At 36.9% G+C, this 19,641-nt stretch overlaps 1 protein-coding gene across 5 annotated transcripts in view; it reads left to right on the forward strand.

Moving 5' to 3' along the window:
- GPR174 (G protein-coupled receptor 174) overlaps positions 1–19,153 on the forward strand; it is a 30,781-nt gene extending 11,628 nt beyond the window's left edge. For 3 of the 5 annotated variants that reach the window (XM_063634718.1, XM_055267163.2, XM_055267164.2), the window contains 2 exons: positions 673–769; positions 14,301–19,153. In XM_063634718.1, coding sequence (XP_063490788.1) covers positions 14,854–15,855 — 1,002 coding nt within the window. In that variant the 5' untranslated portion in view covers positions 673–769; positions 14,301–14,853 and the 3' untranslated portion in view covers positions 15,856–19,153. The remainder of the gene's footprint in view (positions 1–672; positions 770–14,300) is intronic. The other 2 variants (XR_010119607.1, XR_010119606.1) reach the window with 2 other exon arrangements.
- Positions 19,154–19,641: the final 488 nt, after the last annotated feature.

The following is a 19,641-nucleotide window of genomic DNA, read 5'->3' on the forward strand; positions in this document are numbered from 1 at the left end:
GGATTGAATCTATAATAGGACATTTCTGGCAAGGTGACAAGCTTGGACAAGTGATCTTTAGGTAAAGCAGAGCAGAGGAAGCTGGGGTATGGTTTTTGGTGTCCCTAAATCACTATACATAAGAAACTATCTACAAGCATTTTAAGGTCACATGTAGGGCAGCTTTGTGTAGAAATTAATTTTTCTCCTAGCATCAGCTGTGCTGACAACCACTGGCCAGCTGGATCTCCCTCCATATGTATTTAATAATCATTGAAACAGTTGTGGTCATGCCAACTATTTAGAAAAGATCACTAACTGAGAAAAAGACAGCTTTTACCCTTCAACTGTATTGTGAGTTTAACAAGAGGCTATGGGATTTTTCTAACATAGTTCACCACAGTTAAGGGCTCCTTGTGACCAGGGAGTGACACATGAACCTTTCCACCAACATTCCTACCTTCTCTCACTCTTTCCAAAAGGGGCCATGTCAAAAAGAGATGTCAGATGCTAAAGGGATTCTCACTCACTCTACTTCACTACCACTAATGACTAAGTGTAACTCTCTATACTCTCCTTTTCCTGTGGTAATTGATTTTTGGGATCTCAGCATCCACTTGCTGAAATTTCCCAGCCCTCTCTGAGCATCTTCTCCATGCTGCACCTGACCATTGCTTTTCTATGTTTTTCAAGGCATGAATGAGTTAATCGTGCCAGATTCTCCAACGCTTCCTCAGGAGACCCTATTGCTCTGATTAAGAAGTTCCATCAGCACCGAAGAAAACAGCAGGTAGTCAAATACAGTCCTGACTTCTATTTCAGCATCTTTCTAAAAATAATACTATTTTACCCTGTGGGCCCTGTACAGACAATTAGAGCCTTTGCTAGCTCCCTGTTGCACATTTGCTGGTCTACTTGATAGATTACCAAGCAATAGCCTGGTTCTAGCAATCAAGATATACAGTCTTACAGAACACGAAAAGCTGTAGTTTCTGGAGTATTTGATAAAATGTGGCATTCTTTTCAATAGTGCTCTGCTGAGTCTTTTTTGTCTGAGACAAAGAAAAAAATCAGTCATACTGATCCTGTCTTTATTTACTATCTTGATATTTTGTTTACTGTGAATATTTCCATTCATTTCAATTTAAAAAATACTGCATTGAAATAATATTTCTCTTCATTACTGAGTTGTTTTTCAACCCCTTAAATTTTGTGTCCAAGGAAAGTGCCTCACTCATCTAACACTAGTCCTGGCGCTGATTTTTATGGGCTGTTTGACCTACTTTTTAGCTTTAAAGGGGATTTGGGAAACTAGGGTACACAGCCTTTATTCCCATTTTGAAAGCAAGTCTATGCACAGATTAAATAAATGCTTCCAATGTTAAACTTTTATATAATATAATCTCACCCAGCACACACCGGCCACTCTACATGCACACGATATTGTAATATATGTGTATGTTGAGAAAGGTGATGCTGTTTGTAGAAAAGAAAAATTACAGTAGCTGTAGGTGAATCACCTGAATGCTTGGCGAATTTCTATTTATTGATTGGTAAGTATCAGGTTAGGGGCAGATTTGGAAGATGCAGATTCAGAGCAGCAAGTGTTTATTCTGTTTGCTTTTTAGTTCTTTGTCTGGATGCCTGTTTTTAGAAGAAGTGTGTTGCCCAAGGACAAGCCTTGATATCTAATCATTGTAAAGGAACATGTCTAGTGCTTGAGCCTAGTTTGAAAAATCATGAACAAAAGGACTGTACAGTTCACCTAAACATGGGGGAAAAACACCTCAACCATTTTAGCATTATGTCATACTTCGGACCAGGAGGTCAGAGTTCTACCAGCTAATAAAACTCCTGTAGTGCACATATCCCCTTCATGTTTAACCCAAGTATTTAATATTAGTTTGATGCAAAAATAATTGTGGTTTTTGCAGTTAATATAGGGAATGGCAAAAACCGCAATTACTTTTGCACCAAACTAATATATGTGTTTATTGGGTATCTGGAAGCCAAATTAAAGCCACCCCATTTGTTTTCTTTGTTTTGTTATATCTTTTAGGCCACCCCATTCTTTCTTTCTAGTGAGACTTTCTCATAAAAGGGAAATGAACCTCTGTTCAAAACCACTTGAGCCCTTTCCCCTGATGTAATCAGGATGAGTACAGCTGAAAGCTGAATGAGACAGGGATAAAAAATTAGGCACCTATCTGAAGCATATTTTTTGTAACATTCATATATTAGTGATTCATGTTAGGTAGGGTAGCCTACACAGACAGTGGCATATTTCTTTTTCTTTTTTCTTTTTTTTTTTTTTTGAGATGGAGTCTCGCTCTGTCGCCAGGCTGGAGTGAGGTGGTGCAATCTCGGCTCACTGCAACCTCTACCTCCTGGGTTCAAACGATTCTCCTGCCTCAGCCCCCTGAGTAGCTGGGACTACAGGCATGTGCCACCACGCCCGGCTAATTTTTGTATTTTTAGTAAAGACGGGGTGGTTGGCCAGGATGGTCTCAATCTCTTGACCTCGTGATCCACCCGCCTTAGCCTCCCCAAGTGCTGGGATTACAGGCGTGAGCCACCACGCCCAGCCAACAGTGGCATATTTCTATTGTCAAAAGTTAATGAGCAAAAAAAAAAAAAAAAAAAAACCATTAAAAAGAATGAATAAGACCTACTATTTGATAGCACAGCAGGGTGACTATGGTCAATAACTTAATTGTACATTATAAAGTAATGTAAAGACTGCAACTAGATTGTTTGTAACTCGAAGGATCAATGCTCAAGGGAATGGAAACTCCATTCTCCATGATGTGCTTATTTCATATTGCATGCCTGTATCAAAATATCTCATGTATCCCACAAATATGTATGCTTACTATGTACTCAGAAAAATTTTAAAAGATTAAACATAGAAAAAAGTAATAATCTATTGGCTAAAATGAAGTACTATACCTCTGTTGGAGGTATTAACAGATGAGATTTCTGGTTCATCTTTGCAATCCTGTTATGATACAAAATTCAAATTAACTGGGGGAAATTCAAGTGCATTTTCATTTATAAATAGACATGAAAATTCGTAATCAAGGTACGATGTCTAGTTACAGAGAGAGAGAGAGAGAGACTAAAAGAGAGAGACCCAACCATTACTACTACCAAACAAAAAACAAAACAAACCAAAACAGCAAAACATTTATTCATAGATGTATAAAGATATTCATGAAAATTTATTAAATTATTTTTCCTGGATACATTAGATAGCATTCAGCCTTTGGCCACAACGTTTGTGTATGCATACAGTTATCTTCCACTGCATAAAATGCTAAGAATTAGTTTATTTTATATATTTATATAGTACTTACTATAGAGCTTCATAAATATTAACTCATTAAATATTCATAGAGGTAGGTACTATTATCATCTCACTTAACAGAGGAGGCAACTGAGGCACAGAAATGTTTAAATAACCTGCCCAAAGCCTCACAGCTAAGAAGTGGCAGACACAAGGTTTGAATCCAGTAAGACTGGCTCCAGAGTCCATGTTCTTTTTGCCTACTATAAATCATGCCTTATTATTTATCAAAAATTTGGATATAATGTAATATTATATACCCATACATATGAATAAATGTATATGGCATGGAGAACCAAGGCTATTTAAAACTCAGAAGTAAAGTGACAAATTATTAGAGCTAAAATTCCCTCTAAAAGTTATCTGGTTTAACATGCTTATTTTAGAGAAGAAATGGGGACCCAGAGAAATTAAGTGACTCTCTCAGGATCACACAGGCATTCAATTGCAGAGGTAGAACAAGAATTCAAGACTTTTCACTCTCAGTCTATGACTAATTTAAGTAAAGAGCACAACTTATATTTTCAAATAAATGTCATCACTTTGAAGGTGACCTCACAAGGCTGTATGCTTATCTTAATGATGCTGTATTTCACCAAATATTCTCATATTCTTTGAAATTGTCTTTGGAATAGGTTTGGGCTGATCAAGAAAAATGAGGCTTTAAACAATGTCATCATATCATGCTTTTGAACAAAAATGACATTCTTTTCTACTTGATCTCTAACTTCACTGTTCAGACTGGCTACGAATGGCTTTTGATTGTTTCCCAATAATTTATCTACCCTTAAAAATCAAAGATTTGTCACCCATAAAATTATTCTAAAGAAAGTGATGCATGTTCTGAGTGTAATTCTAAAAGAGAATTCCAAAAATTGAAATATGCATATAGACCTTCAAAGTGACAAGTTAGGAGAGACAAACTCATTTGGATTCCTGCTTTTTAATAAATTTATTATTTAAATAAAATATTATTACTGTGGGGAATTCCATGTCCTAAAAGTTTCAACTCACTTATGAAGTATAGAAAGTACTAAGTGTGTGTGGTGTGTAGGATGTGTTTCTTGGGTAACTTTTCTCAGATTTAGAGGTTCCAAATGAAGATTACTACTCATTCTCTCAGGCAAAAGAGATTTCATGAAGATGTATACCTTGGTGTGGTATATGGAATGTGATGATAGCATACCTACAGAGGTTTTCAGTTAAATAATTCAGGTAAATAAAGCAAGAAAATAGGCAAAGCACAAGTTAAATCAGAATAATATTATGGAGAAGGTCAGACAAACTCAGTAGAAGTCTAAATAGAAGGCAGTGAAGAGAGAAGGGAGGAATTACAGAATACTTCAGAGTTGAAACATTGAGCTATTGGTGGTATCAGTGATGTTCCTAATGTTAGGAAGGGCAGGGCAATAGAAGTGTCTCAGTTTTAGATAAATTTCCACTTAAGATTGCTAGTTATTTGTTTTAACCTTCCTTGATCCCATCTGGGAAAGCTTGTCTAAATGACAGATAAATAGATAGTTAAGTAGGTAAGTAGACTAGAGGCCTATCACAGAACAAATGATGAAAGTGCATAACCACTTGATGGTCATTTTAAAATAAAAATAACCAGAAATTGCATATTTGTAATTAAACTGTTACTGATGTAATTGCTGAAACAAACAATTGGCTTTCCAAACCGTCAGAGTTATGTTTCTAATCTCTTTGCACCTGACAAATACTCAGGTTGGTAGGTACACCGAAGGGGCATCTGAACTCAAGCTATTTGCCATGACTTAGAGGTAAACATCATTACCCTAACACTTGTTTAAATTTTACAAAAAAAACAGGCAAAAAATACATTGAACTTGATTTAAATCAATCTCAAGAATTGGCTAGTTGCTTAGTTTTCACTCTGATGAAATAAAATCATAAAAAAACAAATATTGCAAATAACATTATTAACAATTCTTTTATTTATGGTCATAAGTTATGGTTTAGAAATACTTTCTCTGTTTAGATTTTTACACCATACATTTAAGGGAAAGAAGTTAGAAATAAATAAATAGCAAGCCAATGCTTAACTTACATATAAAGTCACCCTAGCCCAAATTAATTCCATAGGGCCACTGGTGTTCTGGAGTCTAGCCTTAATCTCTGAGTAAATAATGATGTATGGGGTAAACAATTAGCCCACGGCACAAATAAAAGGGAGCAAATCAGCAGGTAAATTTAATTTAAAAATATTACTTTTTCTCAACTGTAGGTTTTGGAGGCCAGTGTCTGTTCAACATATTTTTGGGTACTTGCCAAGTCCTCTAGCTATGGTGGGCAGGGACTTGTCATTTCCTGCCAGATGAAGGCAGCAGGCTATGATAGGGAAAATAAAAATAGCACTACATTGCCACAACGAAGTGTGGTCTACTCCATTTTGGTGCGTGTGTGTGGAGAGGAGGTGATGCTTTTTCTTCAACTGACTTGCTTTCGTTTTTACTTTCTTTGATTGTAATCCAATGTGGCTGCATAAATGTATTTCCACAAGAGTTGAGATTTTTAAATGAGGCAATGACTGTGTTTTGAGTTGTGTACTCTGCCTTAGCTCATGGATTGCAGATAAAGATGGTAATTTTCTAGTTGGATGATTTTTTTAAAGGTTAAATGGACACGAAGCTAGAGAAGTCATTGTTGCTGCAAAGGGGTTGGTTTATTTTGCTTGTTATTAAAGTTATTTCAGTTTACTTCACAAACACTTAAGTGAACACATTGTGATTATTTGGGGGAAACCATGCAGGAAATCCTAATCAGTTCAATGGGCAGTGTTCAAAGCACTTATTTTTATCCATTGGCAGGTGACCAGTAAGGAAGAGCAAATTTCCCGGCAGATAGGCTTGAGGGGAGAGGAGAGACAAGAGTGTAAAGAAAAAAAATCTGAATGCAACTATCAGTCTTTGAAATTTTCAAATGTAAATGTTTTTCAGTGGCCAATATCAATAAGTAAAACAATAGCTAGAAATCACTAAATATGCCTTTAGATTTTATAACTTGAATGGCCTTTAAATGCTCTACTACAAAGATGATACAGAAATGGACAATTTAAAATAATGGTTCTGTAAACATACAAGGACAGATGTAGTACCTGTTTAACAGGTGTTTCTTAAAGATCTACTAATGGACATTTAGTAAAGGTCTATTCTAATTGTTGTGAGGAGTGCATAAATTAATAGGACAGTGTCCCTACTCTCAAAGAGATTAGAATCTAGTGGTTGTGTAGACAACTATCTCCACCATCAAAGAGGTCGAACCATATCAGGCTATGGCACAGGAACATTCAACGTGCTATGGGAAAAGGGCCAATTCCAATGTAAATGATTCAAGGAAGATTTATGGGAAGAAATTAGATAATCAAAATTCTACTATTAGGAATTTTCCCACCCATCAGGTGAGAAAGTGTTGCTGGGAAGCCGGAAAATAAGGATGTTCAAGTTAAAGTCAGACAGAGACATCGAGGTAGACACTGTGCTAGAACAGTCTGGCATGGTGGAAGCCTAGGGCATTTGAAAGGGTGCAATAATAAATCAAGCTAGAAGGCAGAACAAGGCTTAGAATGTTAGGTTTTTTAGGCCATTTCAGTGTGGACACTTGAAAGATTTTACACAACTTAATAAGATAATTCAACCTGTATCTAATAAAGGCAACTGCAGAAATATGTCAGCCTAAAATAAGAAAGTCTTGCTATTTAATGTATTAAAAAGGAAGTAGGGCGATTGTTCATGTCAACATTTTATAAAAAGAGAAAATACGAATTTGTTTTTGCCTTCTGAAATACTGCTGAGTGTTACTGATACATACTGAAAAGGTACAGAAAGTTTACTTTTGCCAGCAGGATATTTACTAGTCTATTAATTTTAGGTAGGAGACAACACTGTGTCCTTTGAGTTAACCCAGAATGGAAGTCCATAGTCTTTCTGCAAGAACATCTGGAAAGATTGGGAAGAAGGGATTTTTCTCAGTTTCCTAGATGATTTGTAACTCAAACTGTAGACTACAAGAAAAGAAGGGATAATATATTTCTGTTTTTAAAGCCAAAAAACAAAAGCAGACATTGAGTCCTCCTTCATTAGATCCCAATATCAAATTGTATTACTTTTTATCCTATGAAATAAGGAGTCACCAAAATGAGCGAAATATTGCAAATAATATAAATCACTGAAAATTTATTTAGTAACAAAATATTATGCAGTGAACACAAATATGTAACATTCCATTCGAATATTGTCCATGCATTAAACTCTAGGGCCTCACATGATCTCAGGCAAGACTTGGGATGAAGTCTGCTATCCTTTAGGACACTTTATACATCTCGTACAGGAGAGCAAAATGTGTGGCTCTTTGTGAATCTAGTACCTAAAAGATTATTGTGGGAAGAACAGAGGGAGCCATACGAAATGGTCCTATATGAATGGTTTTCACCACTTCCTTCCAATGAATATATATGATGCCATCTGAGAAAAATGTGACAACAGTTCTGATGAGGACCTACATTATTATTTGATGTTCGATATTTCATACTTGGGGCATCCTTATTATAGACTTGGAGTAGAGTGAGCTCCAAATGAATATGTCATTACCTGAGTACTTGGGTCATGGGTACAACAGATGTGCCACAAGTCTTTAAGGTTAATCTAGGAATCTTTCCCCGCCCCCACCACACCCCATACCTTCCTTTGGAGATAGTTCCAAGGTACCACCTACTACTCTAACATTTTACAATTATAGCTCTGTTCTCAAATGTAGTAAGTAGCTTACAAAAGAAAAAGACCATGTAGGAGATGCATTAGAAATTATGTGTCACCTTCTGCTTCCACCAAAGCCAGGTGGCTTGTGCCAGACACAGAGTTGTCATCACTGGTGGAAGATTACTTAAAGAGTCCAGCCATCTTTATTTTTAATGACACTCCAGTGTCACTAACCAGAAGGATATTTCTGAGAGCCACAAGTTGCCAAAATGCTTGGTTTGTTTCTACTAATCAGGAGGGTTATGCCACTGGAAGGAGAAATATAGGCCCACAATACTGGTTCTTTGCATGTCATTACTGCTCAATGACCATGGAGGCTTATTTTCTGAATTGAGGGATAAAATAAATTCTTCCAAAGTCTTGCCTAATTGATGATATCCACTCTAAAGGCATAGGAAAAATGGTAGAAAATTGAGAAATAACGAACTAGAATCCTGTTTAGTAGGAGTAGCAGAGGAAACATGCTACGAAGATCCAGAAAATTAATACAAATCTAGCAAAAGATAAAACTGTGCCACTAGGGGAGGCTTATTTTCAATTATCTGGAATAATAGTGGTCAATGTTTTGTACCTCCCTCCCATACCTCCCTCAAAACTTAATCTAAGGACAGAGTCTAGTGTCTGTCATTTAAAATGCAAGAATGAGATACCTGTATTTTAAATTAATTGTGTAGTTATTGAGACATAAAATGTTTCATGGGCATTTTTTGTGTAATTACTAAAAGCTCCATGTGCACTTTTTAGAGTAATTACTGAGAGGCCAACAATTTGTTTTTGTCACTTGTATTTTAATTTTTAAAATTTAATTTTTAATATTTTTTAATATTTAATATTTTAATATTTGAAGTTTAATTTAATATTTAAATTTTTAAATTTTAAATCATTTTCATTAGGATTCCTCCTAAAAGTTTCTGAAAACCCTAATGTCTGCTTAGAGGTTTCCGTATTTTTGTTGTTGTTGTTCTTTAAAATGAAATGCTATAGATTTTGGATAATGTATTGTGAAGAAAATGGCTCCCAAATATAAGTAAAGCACAAGTAAACGTGGAGGAATACAACGAAGCACTAAGACAAAAAAAAAAAAAAGAAAAAAAAACGAAGCTGATATAGTAACTGAGCTTAAAGGCCAAAGGTGCAAAAGCTCTGGGATCTACTGGGATATATTGCATATGCTCCAGAAATTCTCAGTTTGTGTGAAGTACTGACATTTCCAGGGAAAGCTTGCCAAGCTTAAGTTCCTGGGCCCCATCTTTAAAGGTGTGAGTCTGGCATTTGCAGCCTAAACTCTATAGGACAAAAGGCTTATCCTCAAGAAAAAAGGAAATTGGGCCCAAACCAAGTGGGAAAGAATATTTACCTTCCTTCTTAAAATAAGGATTTTTGCTCCCTTAAAATCACACCATATGGGGTAGCCACCTATACCAACAATTCTGGCCAGAACCTGGAGTGAGGCCTTGATAACTGGTTTTATTTTCCATTCCGTGCTTGGTCTTTCTACCAGACCCCATAAGGTTGGTTTACTCCTCCCTTTTCACAGGCTATTAATCGTGTGGAGTAGTGGATAGGGCACACTCTCTAGGAGAAAACTGCAAGAGAACTGAAAAAAAGTGAAAGGGGCCAGAAGGATCTGATTATCTTGGAACTTAGTTTATTTTATGTAAGCTTGGAAGCCCATAACTTTCCTTTAAAAAATCCTGTTTCTTGTCCAAATGTTCATGTTTTCTCTGAGACACAAGGTGAACATTCAGAAAAGCTGGAGGAAAATCCCCACAGCCCTGTCAGCACCGAGAACAGGAAACATACAGCTTTCCCACTGTAACATACTAACTTGTGATCTTCTCATCACTTCTACTAAGTGGAAATATTTGAAATTTAATGTGTAAAAAGGAACTCTGTAAAATTGTGACTTGCCTCTTAAGAGTTGGAGTACACATACCTAGAGTGCTAAAAACAAAAGATACTGATAGCCAGCCAGATATTTGGCTACATGTAATCCTAAATTGTCTTCTCAGTGTTTTATAGTATCCATCAAAAGTGATTTAATATTTTCACTAGTCTTTTAACCATGTATAGATAAACAAGGTGTGTGAACCACTTTGAATCACAAGTTAAACAGTAGTCAACAAAACGGAGTTGTATAAAATTGTTTGCAAAAGACCATAGTATATATAGACTTAAAGCGATCTTTTTTTTTCTTTTCTTTTTTCTTTTTTTTTTTTTTTTTTTTTTGAGACGAGTCTCACTCTGTCGCCAGGCTGGAGTGCAGTGCTCAATCTCAGCTCATTGAAATCTCTGCCTCCCGGGGTCAAGCGATTCTCCTGCCTCAGTGTCCCAAGTAGCTGGGATTACAGGCGTGTGCCACCACACCCAGATAATTTTTGTATTTTTAGTAGAGATGGGGTTTCACTATGTTGGCCAGGATTCTGACCCCATGATCCGCCAGACTCGGCCTCCTAAAGTGCTGGGATTACAGGTGTGAGCCACTGCGCCCAGCCTAAAGGGTTCTTCTTACTACACTAGGCTCTGGTTTAGATCTAAACTTACACCTAAACTTAGTTGAATCTAATGGAGTTTCGTCTACATGCAAAGTAACTGTGCACTTTGGAGGTGGAAGATTATAATGGTCATGAAAACACTGTCTTTGCTGCCAGCTGCTCACAATTTTCTGGAATGAATAAGAAAGGGACATATTTCTGACACAAATAAACTGCTTTGGGAGTTCACAGGTAGGTGTAATCACAACTAGGCAAGAGATCACAAAAGCCTCATGAAGAAGGCAGCATTTTAAGATAGTGGCCTTGGAGGACAGGCAGGATTTCAACAGGTAAAGATGGGATAGAACAATTTAAGCAGAGAGAAAGTCAAAAATACAGGCAATGAAGATAGGAAAACGCAGTGAATTCCTGCAAAAACTTCAGTTTGGTTATGTAGCTTAACAAAATAACTGAATTGGTTTTGGTATTGCCCTTTATCACTCGGTGAAGATTCTCAGATTTTAAGGCTCTCCAATTTGGTTATCTGCGATGCTTGTTAAAATGTAGATCCTTTGGCTCCACTTTTTGACAAATAAGATTCAGTTGTCCATCTGGGAATACACATTTTTAATAAGCACTCCAATTAGCCCAGGGGCCAAATTTTGAGAAACCTTGCCTAAGTAAAAGGAGAAGAATAAAAATAGACCCTGAGAGGTAAAAGCAGTGTAAGAATACGCAGCCTTTTTTTTTTTTTTTTTTTTTTCCCAATAGATGGTAGGGGCAGGGAAGCGAATAGTAGCTAAAGTTCTTGTTAATTTCAGTACAGGTTGAATAGCCTGTGAGGTCCTCAATACCAATTGGTTTGCCCTATTCTCCAGAATATGAAATGATCACAAATTAAGAAATCTGAGAAAAGGCAATATGACTGGTGATGTGAGACTGAGTGACAACCTCCTTGCTGTCTCCAAGTAATTAAAAGAGCACTTCTCAGAGCAGAGACACAGAATGCAGTCTGATTAAGAGGAAATGGCTTTCAGATCTCAGTAGAGAAATTTAGACTTAGCTAAGTAAAATAACTTCCTGGCAAAAAGGCAATGTTCACAATAACTGCATTGTCTGTCTACACATATGTGTTTCCTCTCTTCATGAAATTGACCTATGAGGGAACTCATAGAAGATGTTGAAGCTAAGATAAATTGGGAGCCTGGTTCGAAGTGACATCCAGGAGCACCTCTCTTTGAAATTTATTTATTTAAAAAAGTGATAGAATACTCAGTAGGGCAAAACTGGTGAATTTCCTAGGGGAACTAACTAGGCAAATACTTTTCAAAGCATTTTATAATTTGAAGATTTTCAAAAGTGAAAATGAAGCCCTGAGATTTGCCTGTGTGCTGATCAGAATTAGGAAGAAATTGTTCTTTTCTCTTCTGTCCAGAACTTGGGATTACTCATGTGTCATAGTGGTACAATTGCCTCCGATATACGTGCACACAGCTGTTCAGTTTAACAACATTTGCAGTCACTTGCAGCACACTAGGTCTGCTTTTTCTGGGCTTAATAAAGTGTGCACCTAACCAGAACTGTAATATAAAGTGGAATTTTGAGCAAGTGGTTGCTTATTACCTGTGATGGGATGGTTTCTGGACAGGGCTTCACACCCCAGATGGCATCTCTACTTGCAATTAGTGTCTCAAAGACCACCATTAGAAATTAGGCAATTTAAGCTGGGCACAATCCCAACACTTTGGGATGCTGAGACAGGAGCATCTTTTAAAGCCAGGAGGTGGAGAGCAATTTGGGCAACAAAGCAAGACCCCAATCTCTACACAATTTTTTTTTTTAATTAGTCATATGCACCTGTTGTCCCAGCTACTTGGGAGGCTGAGGTGAGAGGATCGCTTGAGCCCAAGAATTCCAGGCTGCAGTGAGTTAGGATCGTGTAACTGCACTCCAACCTAGCAGACAAGACAGAGCAAGACCCTGTCTCTTAAGAACAACACCGAAAAAAGGAATTAAGTAATTTGATCATCTAGTATTTTTAATCATTCATTTTATTTAGTTAAAACTTGGGTGCACATTTTGAAGGGAGAAAGTTTTAAGGTGCTATCAACTAACATCTTCATAGATAATGAAGCTTGCATATAGTAGGTCTCAGCAAAATGATACAAAAAGCCATTTCTAATATTCATTTGAACGAGACTTCACCTGGACAAGCAACCAGAGACCTAATATTGGTGGAAAATACTTTTGAAACATAAGTAAAACTAAGTAAAGCTTCAGATTTGGATGAACATATACATATTCATAAATAAAAAATAATAATTTCCCATAAGAACGCCATATGAAATAGTTTCTCACTTACATATGGCTGAAAAATTAGCATGCTGAATTCAGGCAATCAATTCCCTTTCTTTCTACTTTTTTCCTCGTACCAAGAAAGTAAGTACAATTGAGGAAGTACAGTATACTGAAGAAAAAAAAATCTGCCCAAGGAGCTTGGCATTTCCTTCCAATAAGTGTCTCATTTAAAATTGGAGTCTGTTTCAGTCCCTGTTAAAATATGGATTTTTTTCTTGTGAAAGGACAATCTCAAAGAAAAGTGGTATTGTTTGCAGTTGTGCTTCACTGTTTTTTATAACACCGTCTTTCTATGTCTTCCTTACCTGAGAAATCTCAGGTATTTAATCTCTTCAATCCAAAGGCATATTATGAATCACTCATCAAGCCTTTTAAGTAAAGTGAGGATCATATCTTTGAATAAAACGTGCTGTTTCACTTACCGTGAAATTGAAGTAAAATAATAATAATTTGTTCAGGGGCTCAATGACGCACACTTCAAACCACATGGATTTGATCATTCAAGGCAGGATGTTTCATAATTCCCATTTCATTTTTGTTCTTCCCACACATATCTTTAAAGTTAGTTAAGTCCTCCTAGATTTTGGCAGCCTTAAGGCAACTATCCAGGCCCCTAAGCTAAAATTTACTTACCTCAGAACAAAGGTCATAGACCCAGCTGACTCAACTTTCTATGGATTTTGATTCTCTGCTCTGGTGCTACATCTGTTGTCTCAAGTAATTAAGAGGTGACTAAACGACTCCTGTAAATGGGATTATTTAAAGAGAAGCTGGTTGTCCACTTATTTTCAGGCATATAGGAATGATTTGGATCAAATGATGGTTCAAGGACAAATGCTGGGCTGGCTATTTCAAAACCAAATGGAGAGCTTTGAAAAGATACAAATTGCATACTGTACCCCAAGAGTACTCAATCAGAATCTCTGGAGGAAACACCCAGAAGCTTGTATTTTAACTTTTAACCTTCCTCAGGTGATTCAGACAATCAGTAAGGTTAGTAAAGCAGTAGTCCAAATCATAGCTTCTCAAATGTTAATACACAGAAGAATCATCTGAGTTCATTGTTAAAACGCAGATCTTGATGCATCAGGTCCAGGGTGACGCCTGAGATTTTGAATTTGTAACAAGCTCCCAAGCGTCATTCGTTCATGGATTTTGAGTAACAAGGGGCTAGATTACTTCTCATGTTCTTTCAAGCTATGTTTTTCTGTGGTTATAAAGTGCCTTGTAGAAACTGCAGCATATACCCTTCCCTTACATAAGAATTTTTCATTCAAACTAGAATATTTTTCTGAACATAGGCTTTTTTTTTTTTTTTTTCCCAAAGCTGGGCCAGGAAATAATTGACTTATTTTCTTTTGCATGCAGCTCTGCCTTTGTTTCCTACTTTTTAGCTTTTGACATATAGCTGAAAAAGTACCAGAAAGCTGATCTTTCCAAGTTAATCATCCCTGAAGAGTGGCGGACTCATTGTGCACTAAAGCAATCCTTTCTTCTATGTGAGCCAAAAAAAGAAAAACGGCCTGCCAGACACCTGTAAAGAGAAGGCTATCGTCATATAGGAATTTGAGGAACTGCTATATGGTACATTCCTTTTCCAAATGGGAAAGAATCACCTCTCAGGATGTCCCAGAGAGCCTTAAAATAAACAAGAGGGGGAAACTGTTCTTGTCATCTGTGCTTGTACACTAGACTTCCATGTAGTTACTCTAGACAAATCTAAATCAAAAATGCAGATAGTTCTTTGAAAAATCCCCAAATCATATGTAGAGACTCAGACAGATGTGGTAAAAAGAGGAAGGTTATTTTATACTTCGTATCTCCAACCCACTGGAAATCAATCTTTTGGAAGGAACAGCAGTTGATTGTGAATTTAGTTTTGAACCACCATTAGGCAAAGATAGTTTCTCTAGAGAGAATCATGCCTGCTAATTACACGTGTACAGGGCCAGATGGAGACAATACAGATTTTCGATACTTTATTTATGCAGTGACATACACTGTCATTCTTGTGCCAGGTCTCATAGGGAATATATTAGCCCTGTGGGTATTCTACGGTTATATGAAAGAAACAAAACGAGCTGTGATATTTATGATAAACTTAGCCATTGCTGACTTACTACAAGTTCTTTCCTTGCCACTGAGGATCTTCTACTACTTGAATCATGACTGGCCATTTGGGCCTGGTCTCTGCATGTTCTGTTTCTACCTGAAGTATGTCAACATGTATGCAAGCATCTACTTCTTGGTCTGCATCAGTGTGCGACGATTTTGTTTTCTCATGTACCCCTTTCGCTTCCATGACTGCAAACAGAAATATGACCTGTACATCAGCATTGCTGGCTGGCTGATCATCTGCCTTGCCTGTGTACTCTTTCCACTCCTCAGAACCAGTGATGATACCCCTGGCAATAGGACCAAATGCTTTGTGGATCTTCCTACCAGGAATGTCAACCTGGCCCAGTCCGTTGTTATGATGACCATTGGAGAGTTGGTTGGGTTTGTAACTCCGCTTCTGATTGTCCTGTATTGTACCTGGAAGACGGTTTTATCACTGCAAGATAAATATCCCATGGCCCAAGATCTTGGAGAGAAACAGAAAGCCTTGAAGATGATTCTAACCTGTGCAGGGGTATTCCTCATTTGCTTTGCACCTTATCATTTCAGTTTTCCTTTAGATTTCCTGGTGAAGTCCAATGAAATTAAAAGCTGCCTAGCCAGAAGGGTGATTCTAATATTTCATTCTGTGGCATTGTGTCTTGCTAGCCTGAATTCATGTCTTGACCCAGTCATATACTACTTTTCCACTAATGAGTTCCGAAGACGGCTTTCAAGACAAGATTTGCATGACAGCATCCAACTCCATGCAAAATCCTTTGTGAGTAACCATACAGCTTCCACCATGACAACTGAATTATGCTAAAACAAAAAACCAAACTGAATGTGACCTGAAATGCAAGTACATCAGAACATATCTGCAATACCCAAGCCACAGGGAAGAACTTGCAAAACAACACAGCTTTTCAATTCTGTTCTATCTTACTGCTATGGGGAATTCACTTCTTCAAAGCAGGACCTATTTGGAGCATTATGATCCACCATTATTGATGTTGACATGTCCATGTAGTAATTTTTCATCAAGTCTGTAAATCTTAAAATATCAAATTTCTGTGACATCCTATAAACATATGCTCTCAACTGTAGTCAGTACTTTTAGCTGTGAACCTCAGGCACAAAAAGATTATTAGCTTGGAGCCACCATAAACATTCAGTTTTGTTGCAACAGATACTGAGTCTTTATATTCAGAGGAAATGTAGGTGTCTTTTTATATTAGTAATCACAGTTTACATGCCATTTTCATATGTTTGGTTATATTTTAGTGGGATAGATGGTATATTACCTTGTGTAAAGAAAATGTAAACATAAGATCATTTTTATCTCTCAAGTGTGATTACTCTTCAGAGTTTGAAGACTAAAATAGCTATTTTCTTCATTTTTGTGTCAACATGAAACATCATTTGTCACACCTGTTCACAGAATGAAAATCTGAACTCAGGCCTCTGGCATACTTAAACTAAGAACAATATACATATTTACATATGATAACCCTCTGTGACTGGAAAAGATGCCGTGTTGCATCTACCTAGGACAGGTAGTTTGTCAAAGTCCATACAAGGTGACTCAAATGGGCTCTAGGCCCAGGAGAAAGCAGAAAGGTGACAATCACAGTTCTGCTCTCTTACACTTTTTCTAAAGAACACTTCTGGAGATGTATGGACCCGCCTAGTAGAGGAAGTTTTTATCATGCTTCTAGAGATACACTGAGGTAATATTGACAGGTTCCTGCACTTTCTGAGCCTATGGAAGAAGTAGTGCACTAATGAATCATTAAACCTGGGCCACAGTGAAAAGATGAAGCAAAGTTGGGTAATCCTTTTAAAATTCTCATCACATTGTATTTCTTACTCTAATACAAGGACACTTAGCTTAGACTGCCAAGTCACTTACACAAGCCAGAGTAAGTCTCTCTGCCCCATCATTGCATACATATTACAGTCAGTCACATGGACCCTAGAATCCACATTGATTTTTTTTGGTCTAGCTTTGCCCCAGACGTACCATCCTAAAGCCTCCAAAGCCTAGCTCTTAGCAGCTGGGGAAGGCAATTATTTCACCTCTTGAAAAATGTATAGAAGATTAATTTGGTCAGCCTTTGGCAACCAATGGCCAATGATTTGCCTACTACCTGTTTGGTACTATTGTGTGGGAAATAGACCCAGGATATTAGTCTTAATTAAATCTTAGGTTGTAAGTATTAGAATATTTTGAAACATGTTTTAGCAAAAAGCTCTAACTTTAAGAAAGTTCTACTTAAAATCTGTGTGCTATATAATGAAGATACCTTCTACATCTCACAGAAGGAATGTAGAACCCAATCAAAGGCTTTATCATATTTAGAGGAAAGGGGTTGTTTTAGGCATACAGTTATGATACTAATACATTAGGGGAAAACTGGTGACATCAAAATGAATTCTAATATCTAGACTGATGGAAAGTTTTCTAAAGTTTTCTTTGGACGAGTGTTGATTTTACACATATGTTGCTATTAAGATAATACCCTATTAAAAAACTGACTTTGTGCTGCTAGCATCTATGTGTCTCTTAACTATTCATTGTAAGGTATATGTTTTGATGTGTTAAATAAGTTTTCAATAAGTGTTAGACTGTATTTTAAATAGGACATCTATAACTGTGTCTTGTCTCTTTGCTTTAAAGTGTCTTTTGTTTGACTATAATTTAGTGTTGAAATAGGATTGCAAGTAACAATTTTGTGGAAGTGTGAAATAACTGTGGGTATTTTTAATGTGAGAGTCTTATCTATACTATTTGTGCTTACTATTGTCTAGATTAGCATGAATTACACTTCTTAAGGTCACTTTGGAAGATGCTTGATTTGATTTAATTAACATATTGATTTCACTTTGACTATTTTTTTAAAGAGGAAGGGAAATATTTTCAGGAGATGTTTGACCTTCTTAGATGAATGGTTGAGGGTAGGGCCCATTTGTTAGGCAGTCCATTTACATCATTCCAAAAAAGGACCAGTATTCAGTGTTATGCTGCTTAGCTGAGGACACCCTTTTTCCCCAGGCCTGCCCATCTACGTTTGTATTCAGTGCTCTGATTTACTTTATTCACCCCTTATCCCATCAATATGTTTTGTCTTCTGCTTGATTCCCTTGCTCTCCCAGGCAGCAACCTGATCAATTCATTCACACCATGGTGCTAATAGCTAATGTTAGGTTCATATTAATTTACCCAGGAATATCTGAATTCCAGGCTTTAGGACTAGGCATTAAACCAAAGTGGTGACTTTCAATGGAAGGCTAATACATACTGAAGCAGACAGACTGGAGGGAAAGATATTTTGAATAAAGTGGGTCCTACAGCACTGCCTTTCATATTGCATACAGTAAGCAAACACCTACTTTGGTTACCATAATGGGAATGCTGACTTTTAAGAAATTAAGAAATGTATCTATGAACGTGGCTATCAGTTTCTCAGATGTCTGCTCATCTTCTTTTCATTTTGCCTCTCTCCTTTCCTACTTTGGGTCTGATTTTCAGGGAAAAGTCTAAACTAGCAGCTTACTAATTTAGGAGTACTGCTGCAGCTACGATCCAGACAGCAGCCTCTTCTCTGAACTTCTCCATTCCGTGGCTTATCCAGACTTCTCATTTATCACTCTCTGGGTTCCATGGAATTGTGGTGCAAAGAGTGAACACCCTCAACCACAGTGATGTATACTTCAAGATAAATAATTCCACATTTCCTATATAAAGTTGTTGAATTTTGATTCAAAAATGCATAAGTATTCCAATAAGAAAAACTTTGAATATGTAGTGATTTCTATGTAAAAATATTGTTATTATTATTATATTCAAATGATTTATATGTTTTCATTGTCACTCAGTTAAGCAGCCAATTCTATTAACTGGTAATTCCACAAAGAGAAGCCGTCTGCCCCAGGAGCAACACACCAAGCTGCCTTGGTCTGAGAGGGTGCATCTGTGGAACTCTTGCGCAACTTACATTTTATGTCACCTTTTGATTTTACTCCCAAGATACTGTGAAAATGTTGCACTTGGAATTTATTTATGGCTATAACTTATAATATTCATTTTAATAATAAAGATTGTCTTTGTAATTACATAGAAATTTTCTGCCTCCAGAAGTCAATGTGTACTTAGTCACTTCTTTCAACACACTGATAGACTTGATGATCTTTGTTAGTGTTCTCACATGCATGGATAAAAGTCCCCTAAGACTCTATTCTCACCTTTTCTCTCTTTGAGAGGTGCAGTCTATTCTCGAAAGGAAAGATAAACCACACCCCCAACTTCACCCCACTCTTGCCACTCACTCTGTCCATAGATAGACATTTTACTATTCATATTCTGCTAAATATTATTCCCCATCTTCACTGTGGACCAAGTTTATTAGAACTACTTAAAGCTCTATATTTGTAATGATGGAACAGAGAGAATCTTTTCTTTTTAAAAGTCTTAAGGGTTGTTAAGATGTGGCAGTCTGAATTTTTCTCTGGATTGTCAGGGGAAAATAAAAACTCATCCTCTACTGTCCGCCTCTGCTCTTCTCAAAACAGATCCACTTAAACAAAAAAAAAAAAGGGTGAAGTCAAGAAA

Source organism: Symphalangus syndactylus, chromosome X (assembly GCF_028878055.3).
Source record: "Symphalangus syndactylus isolate Jambi chromosome X, NHGRI_mSymSyn1-v2.1_pri, whole genome shotgun sequence".
Classification (NCBI taxonomy): domain Eukaryota; kingdom Metazoa; phylum Chordata; class Mammalia; order Primates; family Hylobatidae; genus Symphalangus; species Symphalangus syndactylus.